General features: G+C 32.9%; 1 protein-coding gene across 4 annotated transcripts in view; it reads left to right on the top strand.

The window, feature by feature from the left end:
* Nucleotides 1–17,470, top strand: part of LRCH2 (leucine rich repeats and calponin homology domain containing 2) — a 102,963-nt gene that overhangs the window by 51,649 nt on the left and 33,844 nt on the right. For 3 of the 4 annotated variants that reach the window (XM_079909656.1, XM_079909654.1, XM_079909655.1), the window contains 4 exons: nt 896–1,003; nt 6,674–6,739; nt 15,008–15,056; nt 15,135–15,251. In XM_079909656.1, the coding sequence (XP_079765782.1) occupies nt 896–1,003; nt 6,674–6,739; nt 15,008–15,056; nt 15,135–15,251 (340 nt within the window). Of the gene's footprint in view, nt 1–895; nt 1,004–4,776; nt 4,855–6,673; nt 6,740–15,007; nt 15,057–15,134; nt 15,252–17,470 lie in introns of all 4 variants that reach the window. The other variant, XM_079909657.1, reaches the window with a different exon arrangement.

Here is a 17,470-nt window from a genome sequence, read left to right as displayed (position 1 = left end):
CTAGAACCTCGGGTGTGAACCTAGCTCTCTCTCTCTGATCCCCAAGTTTTTCTCTTTTCTCTGCATTGTGCTTCCCCCAAATGACCTCATTGGTAACTTTTTAACAGTCATTAATTAATCATCTCTGGTACCCCATAGGGAGATACAGTGCTTTGTCTTGTACTCTATATTTCGTTCATCTCTTACTTTCTCACCTTATCTCATGAGGACAGTTGCCTATACTTGAGTCTCCAGTGGCATGCAAGATATGGTAAAGATACAGAGTCTTAGGCTTGGTACTATTTTTTAAATGAAATACCTTTGGGGTAAAATTACTAGACTTTGGAGGACAATTTTAAAATTTCTTTGTTCTGTTTGAATGATAAAACTATATATTTTAATGAGTGTTTTTTGGCAAATTGCCAGTCTGTCAATCTATTTTGCATTTCTACTACTTAAACATCTTACATAGAGATTTTGAAAATCAAAATGAATAAACTGATAAGAGTAGAGTGGCTTGATAAAATGAGAGATTTTCATAACATTTTCTATCTCTAAAGATAGGCCAAATAGAGCTCTGTGGTCTTTATTACACTCAAGATGGAGAATATGCATTGTTAAATTACTATGGCCATTACACATTTCAGAAATTACAAAATGGTGGTACAGTTTACCTGTTAGCCATTAATTATATTAATATAACCAGTATGCCACGTTGCCTATTGAGAGGATAGATATGTTTTTATATTCCTTAAATATTCTTTATTTCTTATTTTAACATTTTAAATACAAGGACGTTATAGGGCTTTAGCTTTCACATGCTATTAAAAATAAAAAATGGTTTCTACATTTGGAAGCTGGCATAAAATATCATCTGCCTTACTTTTTGGATAACCGTGTTTGTGTCACCTTTCAGACTTGGGAAAGAGCAATTACTTGCCGAGGAAGAAGATGATGGTTTGAAAGAAGTAACGGATTTGAGGAAAATAGCTGCTCAGTTATTGCAGCAAGAGCAGAAGAACAGGTATCTTTTTCAATAATGAGATTTAAGTGGGCAACTTTTATAATCATTAAATCTGAGTATTTAAAGATTATCAAATAAACGGTAAATAATAGGACCATCTTAAGATCTATTTCAAGGGACTAACTACTAAAAGACAATAGGAAATTCTTAGGAGAGAAATAGAAAGTTACATATACAATTAACAGAATACTTTATACTCATCTAGTCATTATATTTAATTATTGCTTTGATATCTCTTTTTTATTCCTGGTGCTAAATAATAATAATTGTTGATATTCACCTTAGCTCACAGTAGCATTAAATATGTTATGAGCATTTTTTTCCAAGTACGTGTCACAAGTATATAGTGTGCTTTTTATCAGATTTTGAGTTACTTGGGATATGTGTAAACTCCTTAAAATTGAACTGAATTATATAATCGTTGATTAAATCAGTGTGACGATTTGAGAGTCACAGGTTCACTTTAGTCTGTTTCTTGGTCAAGGAGCATTTCTCCCTCTGGCTGGGCTTTCTCCAAATGCGTGTTATTGGCAATGAGGAGGACATTGTGTTAATGAGTGTAAAATCAGTGCAGGTCCATTTTTAATACAGAAAAAGTTCTATGTGCTGCTGAGGGTCAGCTTTATTGCCATCTTCATGTACTGAGAGTACTGAATTTATAGTTTTGAAATAATAAAGCAGATCTGAGATTTTTTTTGTTTTGAGAAAATTAAAAGAATAATTTTGGTGCACTTAACATGGATAACTACTAAGCATTTTACTTATTCAAAGCAATAAATGTTTATGGATCACATGACCATGTTTTGGGAAGCTTAAAAAAGTATACTGGCATTTCAAAGATGCTTTGAAAAATAATTACTATTAAAACTTATTCAATGACAGATGTGTGGTTTTAGGGGCCACTATTTTTAAAAAATAATCACTCAGTATCTTTTTTTTGCACTGCTACTGCATTTATAGAATTGAAAACCATGCTAGAAAATATCACTCATCTTTATCCCTTCTATATCTATATCTAATGTATCCTCACTCTCAATTGACGTTTTTCTTCTGCCATAACTTTCTGTCACCCTTTTCTGTGAATCTTATCTTCTAATCTTTTCCTATGATTCATTTTTAACTGGGCTTTTTAAAAATTGGCTACTTATGAGGTTGTGTGTGTTTTCCCCCTTCAGTATAATTAAAGTATTGATCTCCCCATTGGTTTAAGAGGTTTGATGAAGCAAGCCACCACCTGCTCTGTGTAGCTTAAAAAATAGTTGAGTTTCTACCTCCTCTACCTAGCAGGTGAAAAAATTGCATTTATCATTATGGACAGAGAATACTGATTTTATAAGAACCCACAACAATATCAATTTCTCTCATTGTGTTAAGAATAGCATTTGAGTGCATAATTTTAGATTTTAACATTGCCACATATAACATTTCTATATTTTCAATTTTCTCCTATTGTATTAGTTTTTCATCTATCCCTCTGACAAATTATTCTTTCTAGCCTAGATACAACATCAAATGATGTTTCATAGGTCTTGTTTTTGTGATAGTTTTGTAATCAGAACAAAACAGCGCCTAGCACTGTACATAGTAGGTACTCAGTAATACTGTTACTGGTTAAATAATTGCTTGAAAATGAGATCAACAAATTTAAAGCTAATAGGAACCATTAATTTAGTTAATTTGTTCTCTCTACATAATTTCTGTTATTTTTTGAGATTTATACAAAATTAATTCCTCTCTCTCTGAGCTGTTTCTCTACTTCATCCTCCTTTTCAGATGTTAGTGCATACAAACATAAGAGCTTTTTGGATTAAATATTAATATACAGTGACATTAATGTTATAAATATGTCTAATTTTTGAAGGCATTAAAATTTTATAATATCTGTTCATAAAGTAAGGAGTACATTTTACTTTTAAAATTTGTAATCTGTAGACAATTTAAATTAGATCCCAGAATTTTTTTATGCTGAATTTGTTTTCTCCATTAAATGATCTCATCCTTCCTTCTAAAATATGTTGCTATTGCTTATATGTCTTAGATGTAGATAATTAAAATTTTTTGTTTACTGTTACAATACTAAAATTTGAGTGAGTCCAAAAAGTCAAAAGTAATCTTGTATAAGAATATATGCCTTAGAGGATGTGAGTTTGTATACCTTCTCTGGTTGTAGTTTTTCCCTTTCACACTGTATTGTTTTAGATTCCAACTTTATTAATGAAGAATCTGAAATGCTATTTAAAATTGCAAGTCAACCAGGAGTTGTAAAATTTCTTTTTAAGTTTTAACATAATCATTGTAATGTTTTTGTTTGTTTATTGTTAGTCTTGATTTAAAATAGTTTATCTGGGGTAAGATTATCTTTGTATATCAGGAAGTACCACTTAAGACTCCTACTTTGACTGTATGCTTACTATTTAACTGCTCTTTAGCTAGCTACTAGTCAAAGGTAAATGCAGTGTTAACTCTCAGCTAAAAGAAGCCATGCTTGTACTCCAAAATTAGAGGCAATTTAAAAATTGCTTATGTTGAGTTTAGTGATGATTTTCTTAGAGCAGCTTTGCCACTTGTTTAGTTTGCACTGTTTTTTAAAATATCTGTGATTCTTAAAGAAGGTTTATACTAGTACTCGGTGGATGAAACTGTCCTAGGAAAGTAACAAGAAGATATCACACAGAATTAATGATCAAAAAGGGTGGGGAAAAGGATCACCAAATAAACCATCAAGTAGATAACTCATGAGTGTTCAAAGTCTGAAGCCTAGTTATTTAGAAGACTGCCCCTTCTTTGTCTGAGATGCATAGATTAAACTACTTTGTATTGACAGTTTATTGTTAAATTTTTAAAAACTAATCTTTATCCCCTTTGTCAAACTATTGGATTATTTCTACTGGTGTTTGAGTGTATTGAAGTCCCCCTGAATCAATGACTTTGTCTATATTAAAATAGCTGTTCCACAAATCATAATTTTATCTCCACAAATCATAATTTTATCTTCACTATAATTTGGGAAGCTAAATAAAAAACTATTGTCTTAAAAATTCATTATTTTAAAATAATGTTGCTCTGTAAATTACTTAGCCAATTCTTCAAATTTCCACCAACTCTACTTATGTATGTTAACATTAGAGAAGTGGCTACTGCTCTTCTTATACTGATTTTCTTATTACATGGCTGATTAAGTAGATGTTTAACTGGCTTCTTAAAATTTGTTTGATTATAATCCTAAAGAAAGGATTATAATACATGCAAGCAATGAATAGCTTCAGTTGACTGGTTCCCATTGCATGTTCATTCCTTCTAACTTATTCTGTAGTATTTTCTATTACGTCTTTACTTTTAATAATTATTTTATTTGCTTTTAGGTGTGTCCTGAGAATTTTTACTTACTGTACAAACATGTGCTTCTGAGTGCTATGTGATATAGCTAAATTTAAAAAAGTAATTATGAAAAGTTATATTGAAGTATAATTAATTAAGGATCATGGAAAGCAAAATCAGATTTTGAGCAGTTTATTATTTTGGTTTAGAATTATAGAAATTATGTACATTACCTTTTCATGTGTTTTTTTTTTTCTGATCACGTGAACTCTAATTTGAGGAGCATCATGTTAATCTCCAGCTTGTTATAACTAATCAGGTAGTTCTCTCAACCCTTAAAATCTATCCATTCTTTCTTTTCTGCTTGCTTTACTAATGACTTCCCTATCCTCTCCCAAAACATCTTACTTCTTCCATCTTTTGGTTTGGTTGATGTACGTGAAATGTGAATACAGACGGAGACCTTTATGTTATAGAGCATCATTCAGTGAAAAACTCTTCCAGAGGACCAGAGCAGCAGGACGTGCATCAAGGTATCTAGAGTTTGTGGACGCCTTAAGTATTAAGGGGCCAGGTTGATGCAGCTGAATTATATAGAATTAAATAGTCTTTTACTTAAAACTCAGTACTGGTACCTGGATTGGGGAAGTGTCTTAATAATCTAGAAGAGGTATTCAGATAAAACAGACACTTATTTTAACTTTGAGTATCACAGAGTAAAATATTAAATATTGATTATACACAAAATTTTTCATAGGAGAATTTTCAAGTACGTAAAATATATTTTATAGGTAAGTAGTTCTCAACTTTTTTTCTTTCTGCTCCAATATGACTTATACACATAAATAATCACAACACTAGTGAGTATGGTATGGGGAGAATTCAGAACTTACTGCAGTGAAGGGCACTGTAGTTTGACCTCCCCTTCCCAGGGAATAATTCTGACATTGCCCCCCCGGATATTTCACACTGCTATATCTCCTTTTTAAATTAAGATATTTTTCTCTTTCAGTTTTATTGAGATACAGTTGACATACAGCATTGTATAAGTTTAAGGTGTTTGGTATAATGATTTGACTTACATACATCATGAAGTGATTATCACAAGCAGTTTAGTGAACATCCATCATCTCATATAGATACAGAACTAAAGAAATAGAAAAAAAATTTTTCCTTGTGAAGAGAACTCTTAGGATTTACTTCCTTTTTTAAAAATCACTCTTTAATGATGTAATTTTTCCTCATAGTCTTAGATAATTTATTATCTAAATTCTTCTGTATTTGGGGATTCAGTACAATTTTAGTGCCTGCCCACACAAAGGTGTCAGTAATCTCGAAATTGTTTGGTGCAAAGCTACACTGCTTTGCTTGTGATAGTTGACCTTTGCCCCTCACTGGGACTTCTTCCTGGTGAGGCTCTACTAGATCTAAGCTAGTGAGGAAACTGGGGTAATGGAAATTGGTTTCTTTATGTTAACCATCTTTCTGGAATTACCCACTTATATTTATTTCATTATGTGTTTTAATAGTTAATATGTAGCTTTAATTTGGAATTTCTTTTCTCCTGTGTATTCTTTTGATAGTTGACATCGGATGATATTATTTTGAATAAAAGGCAGATATTCTACTCCTTATAAAACTAAACTTAAAAATTAAGATAACATTTATATCTATAGTAAATGGGTAAATATTAAGAACTCTTAAATATGTTACTTATATTAAAGAAAGATAGTTAATAATTCATTACTTTTGACTTTGAGATTAACACTTAGAATTACATAAAATTATGGACAAATAGTTCTCTCATACAGTGGTTTATCATTCTTTATTTTTCTTTTTTTTTTTTGGTTTTCTTCGAAGACTGTTTCATTTGGTTATTAAAAGTTTAGTAAACTTGTGGAGTTTTTTTTAAAGAATTGAACTTTAGCACTGGCTTTGCATTTTGAATTAAGTTTTATTGGCATTAGGCAAAATGATATTACATCAGCATGATCCTGTCATTTGCTATCCTGGGAAAACTAAATCAGTTGTGATGGTACCTAAACAATCTGCATCTCTTTATCTTCTGTCTCAGCCAAAAGTTAGATATGCACAGGGAAATAGCATGGCTTGAAGATATCCAAGCCTTGAGAAAGGGTTTATAAGAGAAGATGCATGGAAGAGTTGGTGAACTTCATTCCTTCATAATAGCCAGTGCGCTTATGAGCATCTGATCGAAATAACATTTAAATATTGTTTTCTAGCAAAGATCTTCATGGACCAGATGCAGTTATTTATGGACATCTTTTATATCATGTATATACACTATTCTCTTTAATATACTATGGAATTAATGTGTTGATTTACTTCTAGGATTCTTAATCATTCAACTTCTGTCACAAGAAACAAGCCAAAACAAACTGTGGAATGCGAAAAGAGGTATAAAAATATCTTAGTACTTATAGTTAATATTTTATAATGAAAGTTGATCCTTTAACAGTAATGTTCCTATATGTGGGCTTTAATTGAATAATTGATATCAATTTAATATAACTAGATAATTTAGAGAAGAAGTGTGCTTTTTTTTTTAAAGAAATGTGTTATACAGCACAGGTTTAATTGACTTTTGATTTAAACAAATCCAAAAATGCTGATTTGATCTTTTTGTACTCATACCTGCATTTTGTCTTGATGACAGATTCATTTATCCATTTAGCAAACATATATCGTATTACTGTTACTGTCAAGAATAATGTGTTTCTTCATCATTGATTGTGTTTATTCTCTATGTATTGTTCACTTTTTTCTTTTTTTTAATTAATTTTTATTGGAGTATGGTTGCTTTACACTGTTGTTTTAGCCTCCAAGGCACAACAAAATGAATCAGCCATACACATACAGATATCCCCTCCCTTTTGGACTTCCCTTCCATTTAGGTTACCTCAGTGCATTAGGTAGAGTTCCCTGTGCTATACAGTATGTTCCCATCAGTTGTCTATTTTATACATAGTATCAATAATGTATATTTGTCAATCCCAGTCTCCCAATTCCTCGCACCCCACCCCTTTCCCCCTGGGTATCCATACATTTGTTCTCTACGTCTGTGTCTCTATTTCTGCTTTGCAAATAAGATCATCTATACCATATTTCTAGACTCCGCATATATGCGTTGCTATACTGTCTTTGCTTTTCTCTTTCTAGCTTCACTCTGTATGACACTCTCTAGGTCCATCCATGTCTCTACAAATGACCCAATTTTATTCCTTTTTATGGCTGAGTAATATTCCATTGTGTATATGTACGACATCTTTATTCGTTCATCTGTCGATGGGCATTTAAGTTGCATCCATGACGTGGCTATTGTAAATAGTGTTTCAATGAACATTGGGGTGCATGTGTCTTTTTGAATTATGGTTTTCTCTGGGTATGCCCAGGAGTGGGATTGCTGGATCATATGGTAGTTCTATTTTTAGTCTTTTAAAGAACATCCATACTGTTCACCATAGCGGCTGGCTGTAACAATTCACATTCCCACCAACAGTGCAAGAGGATTCCCTTTTCTCCACACCCTCTCCAGCATTTACTGTAGATTTTTTGATCATGGCCATTCTGACTGGTATGAGGTGATACCTCATTGTAGTTTTGATTTGCATTTCTCTAATGATTAGTGATGTTGAGCATCCTTTCATGTGTTGGTTGGCAATCTGTATATCTTCCTTGGAGAAATGTCTATTTAGGTCTTCTGCCCATTTTGGGATTGGGTTGTTTGTTTTTTTGATATTGAGCTGCATGAGCTGCTTGTATATTTTGGAGATTAATCCTTTGTCAGTTGCTTCATTTGCTAATATTTTCTCCCATTCTGAGGGTTGTCTTTTCGTCTTGTTTATGGTTTCCTTTGCTGTGCAAAAGATTTTAAGTTTCATTAGGTCCCATTTGTTTATTTTTGTTCTTATTTCCATTTGTCTAGGAGGTGGGTCAAAAAGGATCTTGCTGTGCTGTGATTTATGTCATAGAGTGTTCTGCCTAGGTTTTCCTCTAAGAGTTTTATAGTGTCTGGCCTTACATTTAGGACTTTAATCCATTTTGAATTTATTTTTGTGTATGGTGTTAGAGAGTGTTCTAACTTCATTCTTTTACATGTACCTGTCCAGTTTTCTCAGCACCACTTATTGAAGAGGCTGTCTTTTCTCCATTGTATATTCTTGCCTCCTTTATCAAAAATAAGGTGACCTTATGTGCATGGGTTTATCTGTGGGCTTTCTATCCTGTTCCATTGATCTGTATTTCCATTTTTGTGCCAGTACCATACTGTCTTAATTACTGTAGCTTTGTAGGATAGTCTGAAGTCCAGGAGCCTGATTCCTGCAGCTCCGTTTTTCTTTCTCAATATTGCTTTGGCTGTCCGGGGTCTTTTGTGGCTCCAATACAAATTGTAAAATTTTTTGTCCCAGTCCTGTGAAAAATGCCATTGGTAATTTGATACGGATTGCATTGAATCTGTAGATTGATTTGGGCAGTATAGTCATTTTCACAATGTTGATTCTTCCAATCCAAGAACATGGTATATCTCTCCACCTGTTTGTGTCGTCTTTGATTTCTTTCAGTCTTATAGTTTTCTGCATACACGTCTTTTGTCTCCTTATGTAGGTTTATTCCTAGGTATTTTATTCTTTTTGTTGCAGTGGTAAATGGGATTGTTTCCTTAATTTCTCTTTCTGTCCTTTGTTGTTAGTGTATAGGAATGCAAGAGATTTCTGTTTATTAATTTTGTATCCTACAACTTTACCAAATTCATTGATTAACTCTAGTTTTCTTGTGGCATCTTTAGGATTTTCTATGTATGGTATTATGTCATCTGCAGTGACAGTTTTACTTCTTCTTTTCCAATTTGGATTCCTTTTATTTCTTTTTCTCTGATTGCCGTGGCTAGGACTTCCAAAACTATGTTGAATAATAGTGGTGAGAGCGGACATCCTTGCCTTGTTTCTGATCTTAGAGGAAATGCTTTCAGTTTTTCACCATTGAGAATAATGTTTGCTGTGGGTTTGTCATATATGGCCTTTATTATGTTGAGGTAGGTTCTCTCTATGCCCACTTTCTGGAGAGTTTTTATCTTAAATGGGTGTTGAATTTTGTCAAAAGCTTTTTCTGCATCTATTGAGATGATCATATGGTTTTATTCTTTAATTTTTTAATATGGTGTATCACATTGATTGATTTTCATATATTGAAGAATCCTTCCATCCCTGGAATAAATCCCACTTGATCATGGTGTATGATCCTTTTAATGTGTTGTTGGATTCTGTTTGCAAGTGTTTTGTGGAGGATTTTTGCGCCTGTGTTCATCAGTGATATTGGCCTGTAGTTTTCTTTTTTGTGTGATATATTTGTCTGGTTTTGGTATCAGGGTGATGGTAGCCTTGTAGAATGAGTTTGGGAGTGTTCCACCCTCTGCAGTTTTTTGGAAGAGTTTGAGAAGGATAGGTGTTCACTGTTCTCTACATGTTTGATAGAATTCACCTGTGAAACCATGGTCCTGGACTTTTGTTTGTTGGAAGATTTTTAACCACAGTTTCAATTTCATTACTTGTGATTGGTCTGTTCATATTTTCTATTTCTTCAGTCTTGGAAGGTTGTAATTTTCTAAGAATTTTTCCATTTCCTTCAGGTTGTCCATTTAGTTGGCATATAGTTGCTTGTAGTACTCTCTTACGATCATTTGTATTTCTGTGGTGTCAGTTGTAACTTCTCCATTTTCATTTCCACTTTTACTGATTTGAGTCCTCTCCCTTTTTTTCTTAATGAATCTGGCTAAAGATTTATCAATTTTGTTTAAAGAAGAACCAGCTCAAAGAACCAGCTTTTAGTTTTATTGATCTTTGCTATTATTTTCTTCATTTCTGTTTCATTTTTTTCTCCTCTGATGTTTATGATTTCTCTCCTTCTACTAACTTTGGATTTTGTTTGTTCTTTCTATAGTTGCTTTTGGTGTAAGGTTACGTTGTTTATTTGAGATTTTTCTCGTTTCTTGAGGTAGGATTGTATTGCTCTAAACTACCCTCTTAGAACTGCTTTTGTTGTATCCCATCGGTTTTGGGTCATTTTTATTTCCTTTCAATCGGGTTTTATTAAATTCTTCTATATGAATATGTAGTCTAATCCACTTATATGAATTCCAGAGAACTAGAAGACATCAAAAGTTTCTATTTATTCTTTTTGGTGGTTTGAAAATTTGCATCAGACTCAACTCCTGAGTCATTCCTCTGGAAGTAAAAAAGTCCAAGGCTAGGGCGTAGGTACAGAAGAACACACAGAGAGAATTAACATTTGTTGAATGCTTGTTAATATGTATACCATTTTTAGTGCTTTAGATGTATGATGTAATTTAATCCTCATAATAACTCTATGAAAAACAATAACTCTGAGTTATTGTTACTATTGTCATCCCCATTTTATAGGTGAGAAACTGAGGCTCAGAAATTACCTTAGCTTGTTCAAGGTCACACAGCTGGTAAATGGTACAGTGAGAATTTAAAACCAGGTTGTCTGGCTCCAGAACCCCAAGTCTTAATATATGGCAACAAGAGCACTTTGCTTGCTCCAGATGCATACATTTCACTGATATGTTTTCCTAACTACCTCACAGTCTAAACTGGACTTACTTTTCCCAAATCTGTTTATTCTCTTGTATAGTTTGCCTGAGTGAATGTGCCACTATTTATATAGTCAACTTTGGAATAATTGGAAATTCCTTTCTCTTATGCACCCTTCCCAATCCATTCAGTCACAGAAAACTATAGCGTCTTAACATTATTTGCGTCTGTCCCAATCTCTCCATTCCTATTACGGTTGTGTTGGTTCAGCCCCCGTCTTTTCCACCTGGATCACTGCAACAGGCCCCAGACATACCTCCTTTCTTGAATTTGGCCTACCTTTAAATCTGTTTTCTGTACTGGTGGTATAAGAGTGATGGTTCTAAAACACAAGCCTGACTATGTGACTCCCATTTATTATCTTCTAATAGTTCTTTCTAACTTTTAGGATAAAGCTTAAAACGTTTGGCTTAACCCACCAGATTGAAGTGAATTTCTGCCTAGCTTGAGAGCCTCATCCAATGTACTGTTCCACTGGCACCTTTTCTGGCTAGGAATAGTAGTACTCCTTTCTTTATTACAAAATAGTTTCACATCTCTGTGTTCTATATCCTGGTATCTCTGCTGGGATTACCCTTTCTTCTTCCATTTTTCACTTAGGCTTTTAGAATTCAGTTCAGGCATAAGATAACTTTTCATACCCAAGTCTAGAAATATTCATCTCTGTCAAATTTCATTTAACTGGATTTAACCCACTCTCTCCCTTTTTGAATACTGATTCTTTATCTTACATATTTTGTTGTCCTTGAACTTTCTGTTATTACCTTCTTTCTCAGTTCCTTTCATTTCTGTCTTAAGCTTTCTCACCAGGTTTATAACATTCTCTTGAGAAAGCCCCAGCTACCCAAACTTCAAAACTGTGATATTCAATCCTGGCCTTTTTTTTTTTTTTTTTTACAGAATTATTACTTCCACTTTTCTCATTTTCAGAACAATCACCAATTTCTTCTTTAAAAAAAATGAAAAATCTTTTAGTTTTTTCCTGATTATAAGAATAATGTAGCTTTATTGTTAAAAACAATAGGAAAATTTTATCACAAAGAAAAAATAAATACCATCTTTTATCCTACTCCCCAGAGATGAGAAATCTTAATATTTTGGTATTTTCCCCTTTAAACCAATTTTCTATATATGTGCATGAACATTTGCATGTACATGTGTGTATGTATGTACATACACGTACACACTGCAGAGTTGTATTACCTGTTACCTACTCAGCACCTCCACTTGGATGTATGATAGGCATATGAAACTTAACTTTCCAAAATAACACTCTTAATCTTTCTCTTTGTACCTCTAAACTTGCTCTTCCTGCCTTTTTCCCCATTTCAGAAAATGTCAACTCCATCTTTCTAGTTGCTCAGCTCAAAAACCTCAGAGTCATCCTTAACTTGTAATTTTCTTTCACACCCCATAACTAATCCTTTAGCAAATCTTGTTGACTCTGCCTTCAAAATATGCCCAGAATCTAATCATGTCTTACCACCTCCATGCCTACCACCCTAGCCCTAGCAATCTCTTATTTCAGTTATAACAGCCTGGTAACAGGTCTCCTTTCTGTCCTTGCTTTCCTTTAGTCTGTTTTCAAAAAAATATATCAGATTGGTATTTTAAAAATGTAAATCAGATCATGTCATTCTTCAGAATTCTCTAATGACCTCCCATTTCATTCAGAGTAAAAACTAGAGTCCTTTAAGGACTTGTGAACCTCTACATCATTTGGCTCCCTACTGTATTCCTCTTCCTACGCTCTTCCTGCTGTTTAGCTCTTCTCTAGTTATACTGGCCTCCTTGCTGACTCCCAATACTCCAAGCATTTCCCACCCCTTCAAAGCTTTTGCCTCTGCCTGGAATGATTTCCTCTCAGATAACCATATGGCTTATTCCCCTGTCTTCACATTTCTGTTCAGATTTCACTTCATCAGCAAGGGATTACCTGAACAACTTATATAAAAGAGCATGTCTCCTCCACTCCTTTGTCCCTTTTCCCAGACCCTGCTTTATTTTTCTCCACAGAACTTAATTCCGTCTGACATTGTAAATATATACTTTTTTACCATCTGACATTCTCAATATATACTTCTTTATTTGTTCATTTCTTGTCTTTACCACCCCAGCACCACCTGGGCGCACTACAATGTTGGTTTTATCAGTTATTAAGAGAAGACTATTTGAAATCTCCAACACTAATTGTGGATTTGTCTTTCTCTTTAAAGTTCTTTCATTTTTCCTTTATATATTCTGAAGCTGTTATTAGATGCATAAATGTTTAGGATTGTAATGTCCTTTTGGTGAATTTACACCTTTGTCATTATAAAATGACTTTTTAAATATTCTTGGTTATATTCTTTGCTCTGAAGTGTACTTTTTTGATATTATATAGTCACCTCAGCTTTCTTTTTTTTTTTTTTTTTTTTTTTTTTTTTTTGTGGTACGCGGGCCTCTCACTGCTGTGGCCTCTCCTGTTGTGGAGCACAGGCTCTGGACGCGCAGGCTCAGCGGCCATGGCTCACGGGCCCAGCCGCTCCACGGCATGTGGGATCTTCCCAGACCGGGGCACGAACCCGCGTCCCCTGCATCGGCAGGTGGACTCTCAACCACTGCGCCACCAGGGAAGCCCCTCAGCTTTCTTTTGATTAGTGTCAACATGATATATCTTTCTTCTTCCTTTTATTTTTAACCTATTTGTGTCTTTATGGAGAAAGTGGGTTTCTTGTTAGCATATGGTAGTATCTTCCTTTTCTATCAAATCTGACAATCTGACTTTTAATTGTGGTGTTCAGATTGTTAATATTTAATTGAAACTATTGGTATTCATGGATTTAAATCTGCTGTACTATTGTGTGTTTAATTTTTATCTTATCCATTCTTTGTAGCCATTTTTCCTCTTTTTCTCCTGTCTTTAGAATTAAATTTTAAAATTCCTATTTATCTCCTTTGTGGGCTTATTTAGCTACAACTTGTTGTTATGTTAGTGATTGTTCTGGGTTTAAAGTATAATATTTAGCTTATCACAGTCTACCTTCAAGTGCTATTATGTCATTTTATATGTCCTATAAGAACCTTACAAGAGTATACTTCTGTTTCTTCCCTCCTGGCCTTTGTGGTATTGTTGCCATACATTTTACTTCTGTGTTACATATTACATTGTTATTATTCTGGCTCTAAATAGTCAATTGTTTCTTTAAAGAGATTTAAATAATCCGAATAATGTCTTTTATCTTTACCCCTTTAGTTACCATCTCCAGTGCCCTTTGTTCCTTTGTATAGCTCTGTATTTCCATGTATATCATTTTCCTTCTACCTGAAAGAGATATTTTAACATTACTTTTACTGCTGTTCTGATGTTGAATCCTTTCAGTTTCTGTAATGTTTAAAAAAGTCTTTGGGGTTCCCTGGTGATCCAGTGGTTAGGACTTGGCGCTTTCACTGCTGTGCCCCTGGGTTCAATCCCTGGTCAGAGAACTCAGATCCCACAAGCTGTGCAGCACAGCCAAAATTTTTAAAAAAGTCTTTATTTCACCTTCATATTTGAAAGATATCTTTGCTAGTATAAAATTCTAGGTTGATACTTTTGTTTTCTTTTGGTACCTTAAAGAGGTTTTTCTACTGTCTTCTGGATTGCGTTGTTTCCTGTGAGAACTCTGTTGTCAGTATTCGTTTCACTGGACCTATTGTGTCTTTTTTCTCTGGCTGCTTTTTACATTTTCTCTTTATCATTTGCTTTTAATTTGATTATGATTATTGTTGTAGTTTTCTTCATATTTCTTTTGCTTGGAGTTCATTGAGCTTCTCAAGTTTGTGGGTTTATTGTTTTCATGAAATTTGAAAATTTGTGGTCTTTATTTATCTTTAAATATCTTTTCTGTCACCTGAGTTATATTATTCTGGAACCACAATTATATGTATATTAGGCCACTTGAAGTTTCATACAGATCATCTAAAGAAATTATTATTATTTTTTTAGTTTTTGGTAATTATTTTAATATAATAAATATCCTGTGTTTTGACTATGTCTTAAGATATACATATTAAGGCATCTTTAATTTTTTAGTGTCTCAGCAGATGAAGTTAATTCACCATTATCACCCCTCACATGGCAGGTAAGAAGAAATTAAATTACTGTTATATCTAATATTTTGTTCTCATTTATTTAGTTAAAAGAAATTATTTTATTACAGCCCTTAGAAAGTCAAAAGGATCAAATAGATGAACAACAGTGGCCAGAATCTCAGCCTATAATCTGGCAGAGTGAAGAAAGGAGGCGGAGCAAACAGATTAGAAAAGAATATTTCAAGGTACTTTATTAAGTTTTAAAATTTACTCTGTAATTATTAGTTTTGACTTTATCCATTTTGTTTTACATTAATATGACAGAATATAACTCTCTAGTTAGGTATAGTAGATGTGTTATTTTATCTTGATTTCCTACATGTATGTGGTATACATATATGAGCCAGTTATTTCCATAAAATTTCAGTAATTCAAAATAATTAAGAGTAGATCAGTGTGAATTGTGATTTGCCAGATACTTTACAAGAAACATGAATGTTTGCTACACTGCTAGTTGTAGCAATATGTAATAGTATTTTAAAAGAATTGCCCAAAAAAGGTCTTTCATTGGATCTGTTTCAGTAAAGAGTTGACACATTTTTACAATTAGCATTTAACTGTTTCTATGTAAATAAATGCTATTTACATGATTCTAAAAATGCCTGAAAGCATTTTCCCCCATTTTCTTTTCTTATTACCTTAATATATTTCTTAGGATGGCATTTTATCTTAGATAAATTAAAAGCTCAGACCATCTGAATTATCTCAAATTTCTAGTTAGAAGGGTTTTAATGAAATTTCATTGTGTACACCTTTGTAAATATTGTAATATTGTCTAATTTGTGATTAAGGTCTGCTGTATTTGTAGTGGCCAGTCATTAGAACTGGAGTAATCTTCAATACTAGTTAGAATTTGTTATTGGAATTTCTGACTCAGTGCAACCAAGCTCCTGCTCTATGCATAGCAAATTTTATTGTTTTTGTGGACCTTTTCTGTTTCCCAAAACCTAATTTTTATCTAATAATAAATACATAAATACATAGTTCTAGGTTAAATTATAGGTAATTTGAAGTTTATATCACTAATAAATAGGATTATATTTCATGCTTTTCTCAGTTTGGTAAAAGTGTGTCTCTATGCACATTGATCAGTTTCCTTATTACGGGAGTGTAACATACATTTGGAAGTAGTATCATATGACCAAAGCAAAAATGTTATATGTCTTAGTCTGTGATAAGTTTACTCCTTCAACAAATAATTACTGAATCCTTTTAATGAGCCTTATGTTACCTGGTCAATATGAGAGATAATGAAGAAATAAAAGACATAGGGAAAAAAGGAAAGACATTCTTAGCAGAATCCTGGTCAGTACCCTTTACAAATCTTCAGTTATATTTGCATTCTGGCATTTATTAATTTGTAAGTCTCCTCTTTTAGTTTATGGCACTTGAACAAACTCACTAAAGAAAATTTGTTAACAGATAAAACTTGATGAATAACTGATGATGTGGTAGAAATTTTAGTATTTCTAACTAATAAAAGAGATTTGATATTTATTTGATCTATTAATATAGTAAAAGCATACAAATTCTGACTGTTTTTCAAAATACTTGCATGGCACTTAGTAAGAAGTAAGTGCATTTATTGTCATTCCTATTTTATAGATGGGGAAATTAAGGCACAAAGAGGCTAAGTAAAATGCTCCAAGCCACTTAGCTAATAAGCAGCTGAGTCAAGACTTGAACCGAGAACCTATGCTATGCTGCCTGTTGATCTGCTGTGGATAGCCTAATATCAAATGAACACACTTTCAGATAAATACAGTTTTATTGTCTTTTAAATATTTTATTGTAACTCAAGTAAACTTCTCAGTAAAGTCTTAATAGAAGCCTCAGTGAACCTTTAAAAAATAGTTATTTGATTTAATAGTATCATTTGTTGATAAATATTTTATTTTTTATGGCTTAAGTATACCTTCCATAATATTGCTATTTTTTAAGTTGCTAAGAGATCAAAGGAGATAATATCTGAAGAGTCCATAATCATCATTCAACAAATGTTAATTTCTACTATAGTTAATAAAGTAGGTGCAAAGATAAGCTTCAGTAACTGGGAAATATTTTAAGGAGACATGTAGTTCTCCTCAATAGTCAGAAGATGTCAGTGTTAGGACACTGTAAAAAAATAAAGTCAACAGTTTTTTCCAAAGGTGTTAAAAAAAAATTATAAAACTGAGATACTACTCTCTAAGTGAAGTCAAAATGGTTATTCAGATTTGCCAGTATTTTCATGATTAAAATATTATCTATGAAGTGTCTTTCTTTCAAAAAGAAATTTCTCTTAATCACTTATCTCAAGAATAAAAAGGCTTATTCATAAGATAATAGTATTGAACTTAATTTGGATTTATAGTTGAAGTATACTACTCTAGAGATATATATCAGATTATCACTAAGCTCACTC

This window comes from Stenella coeruleoalba (assembly GCF_951394435.1).
Source record: "Stenella coeruleoalba genome assembly, chromosome: X".
NCBI classification, from domain to species: Eukaryota; Metazoa; Chordata; class Mammalia; order Artiodactyla; family Delphinidae; genus Stenella; species Stenella coeruleoalba.
Note: the sequence above shows the minus strand (reverse complement) of the source record. Positions and strands in the feature narration are given on the sequence as shown.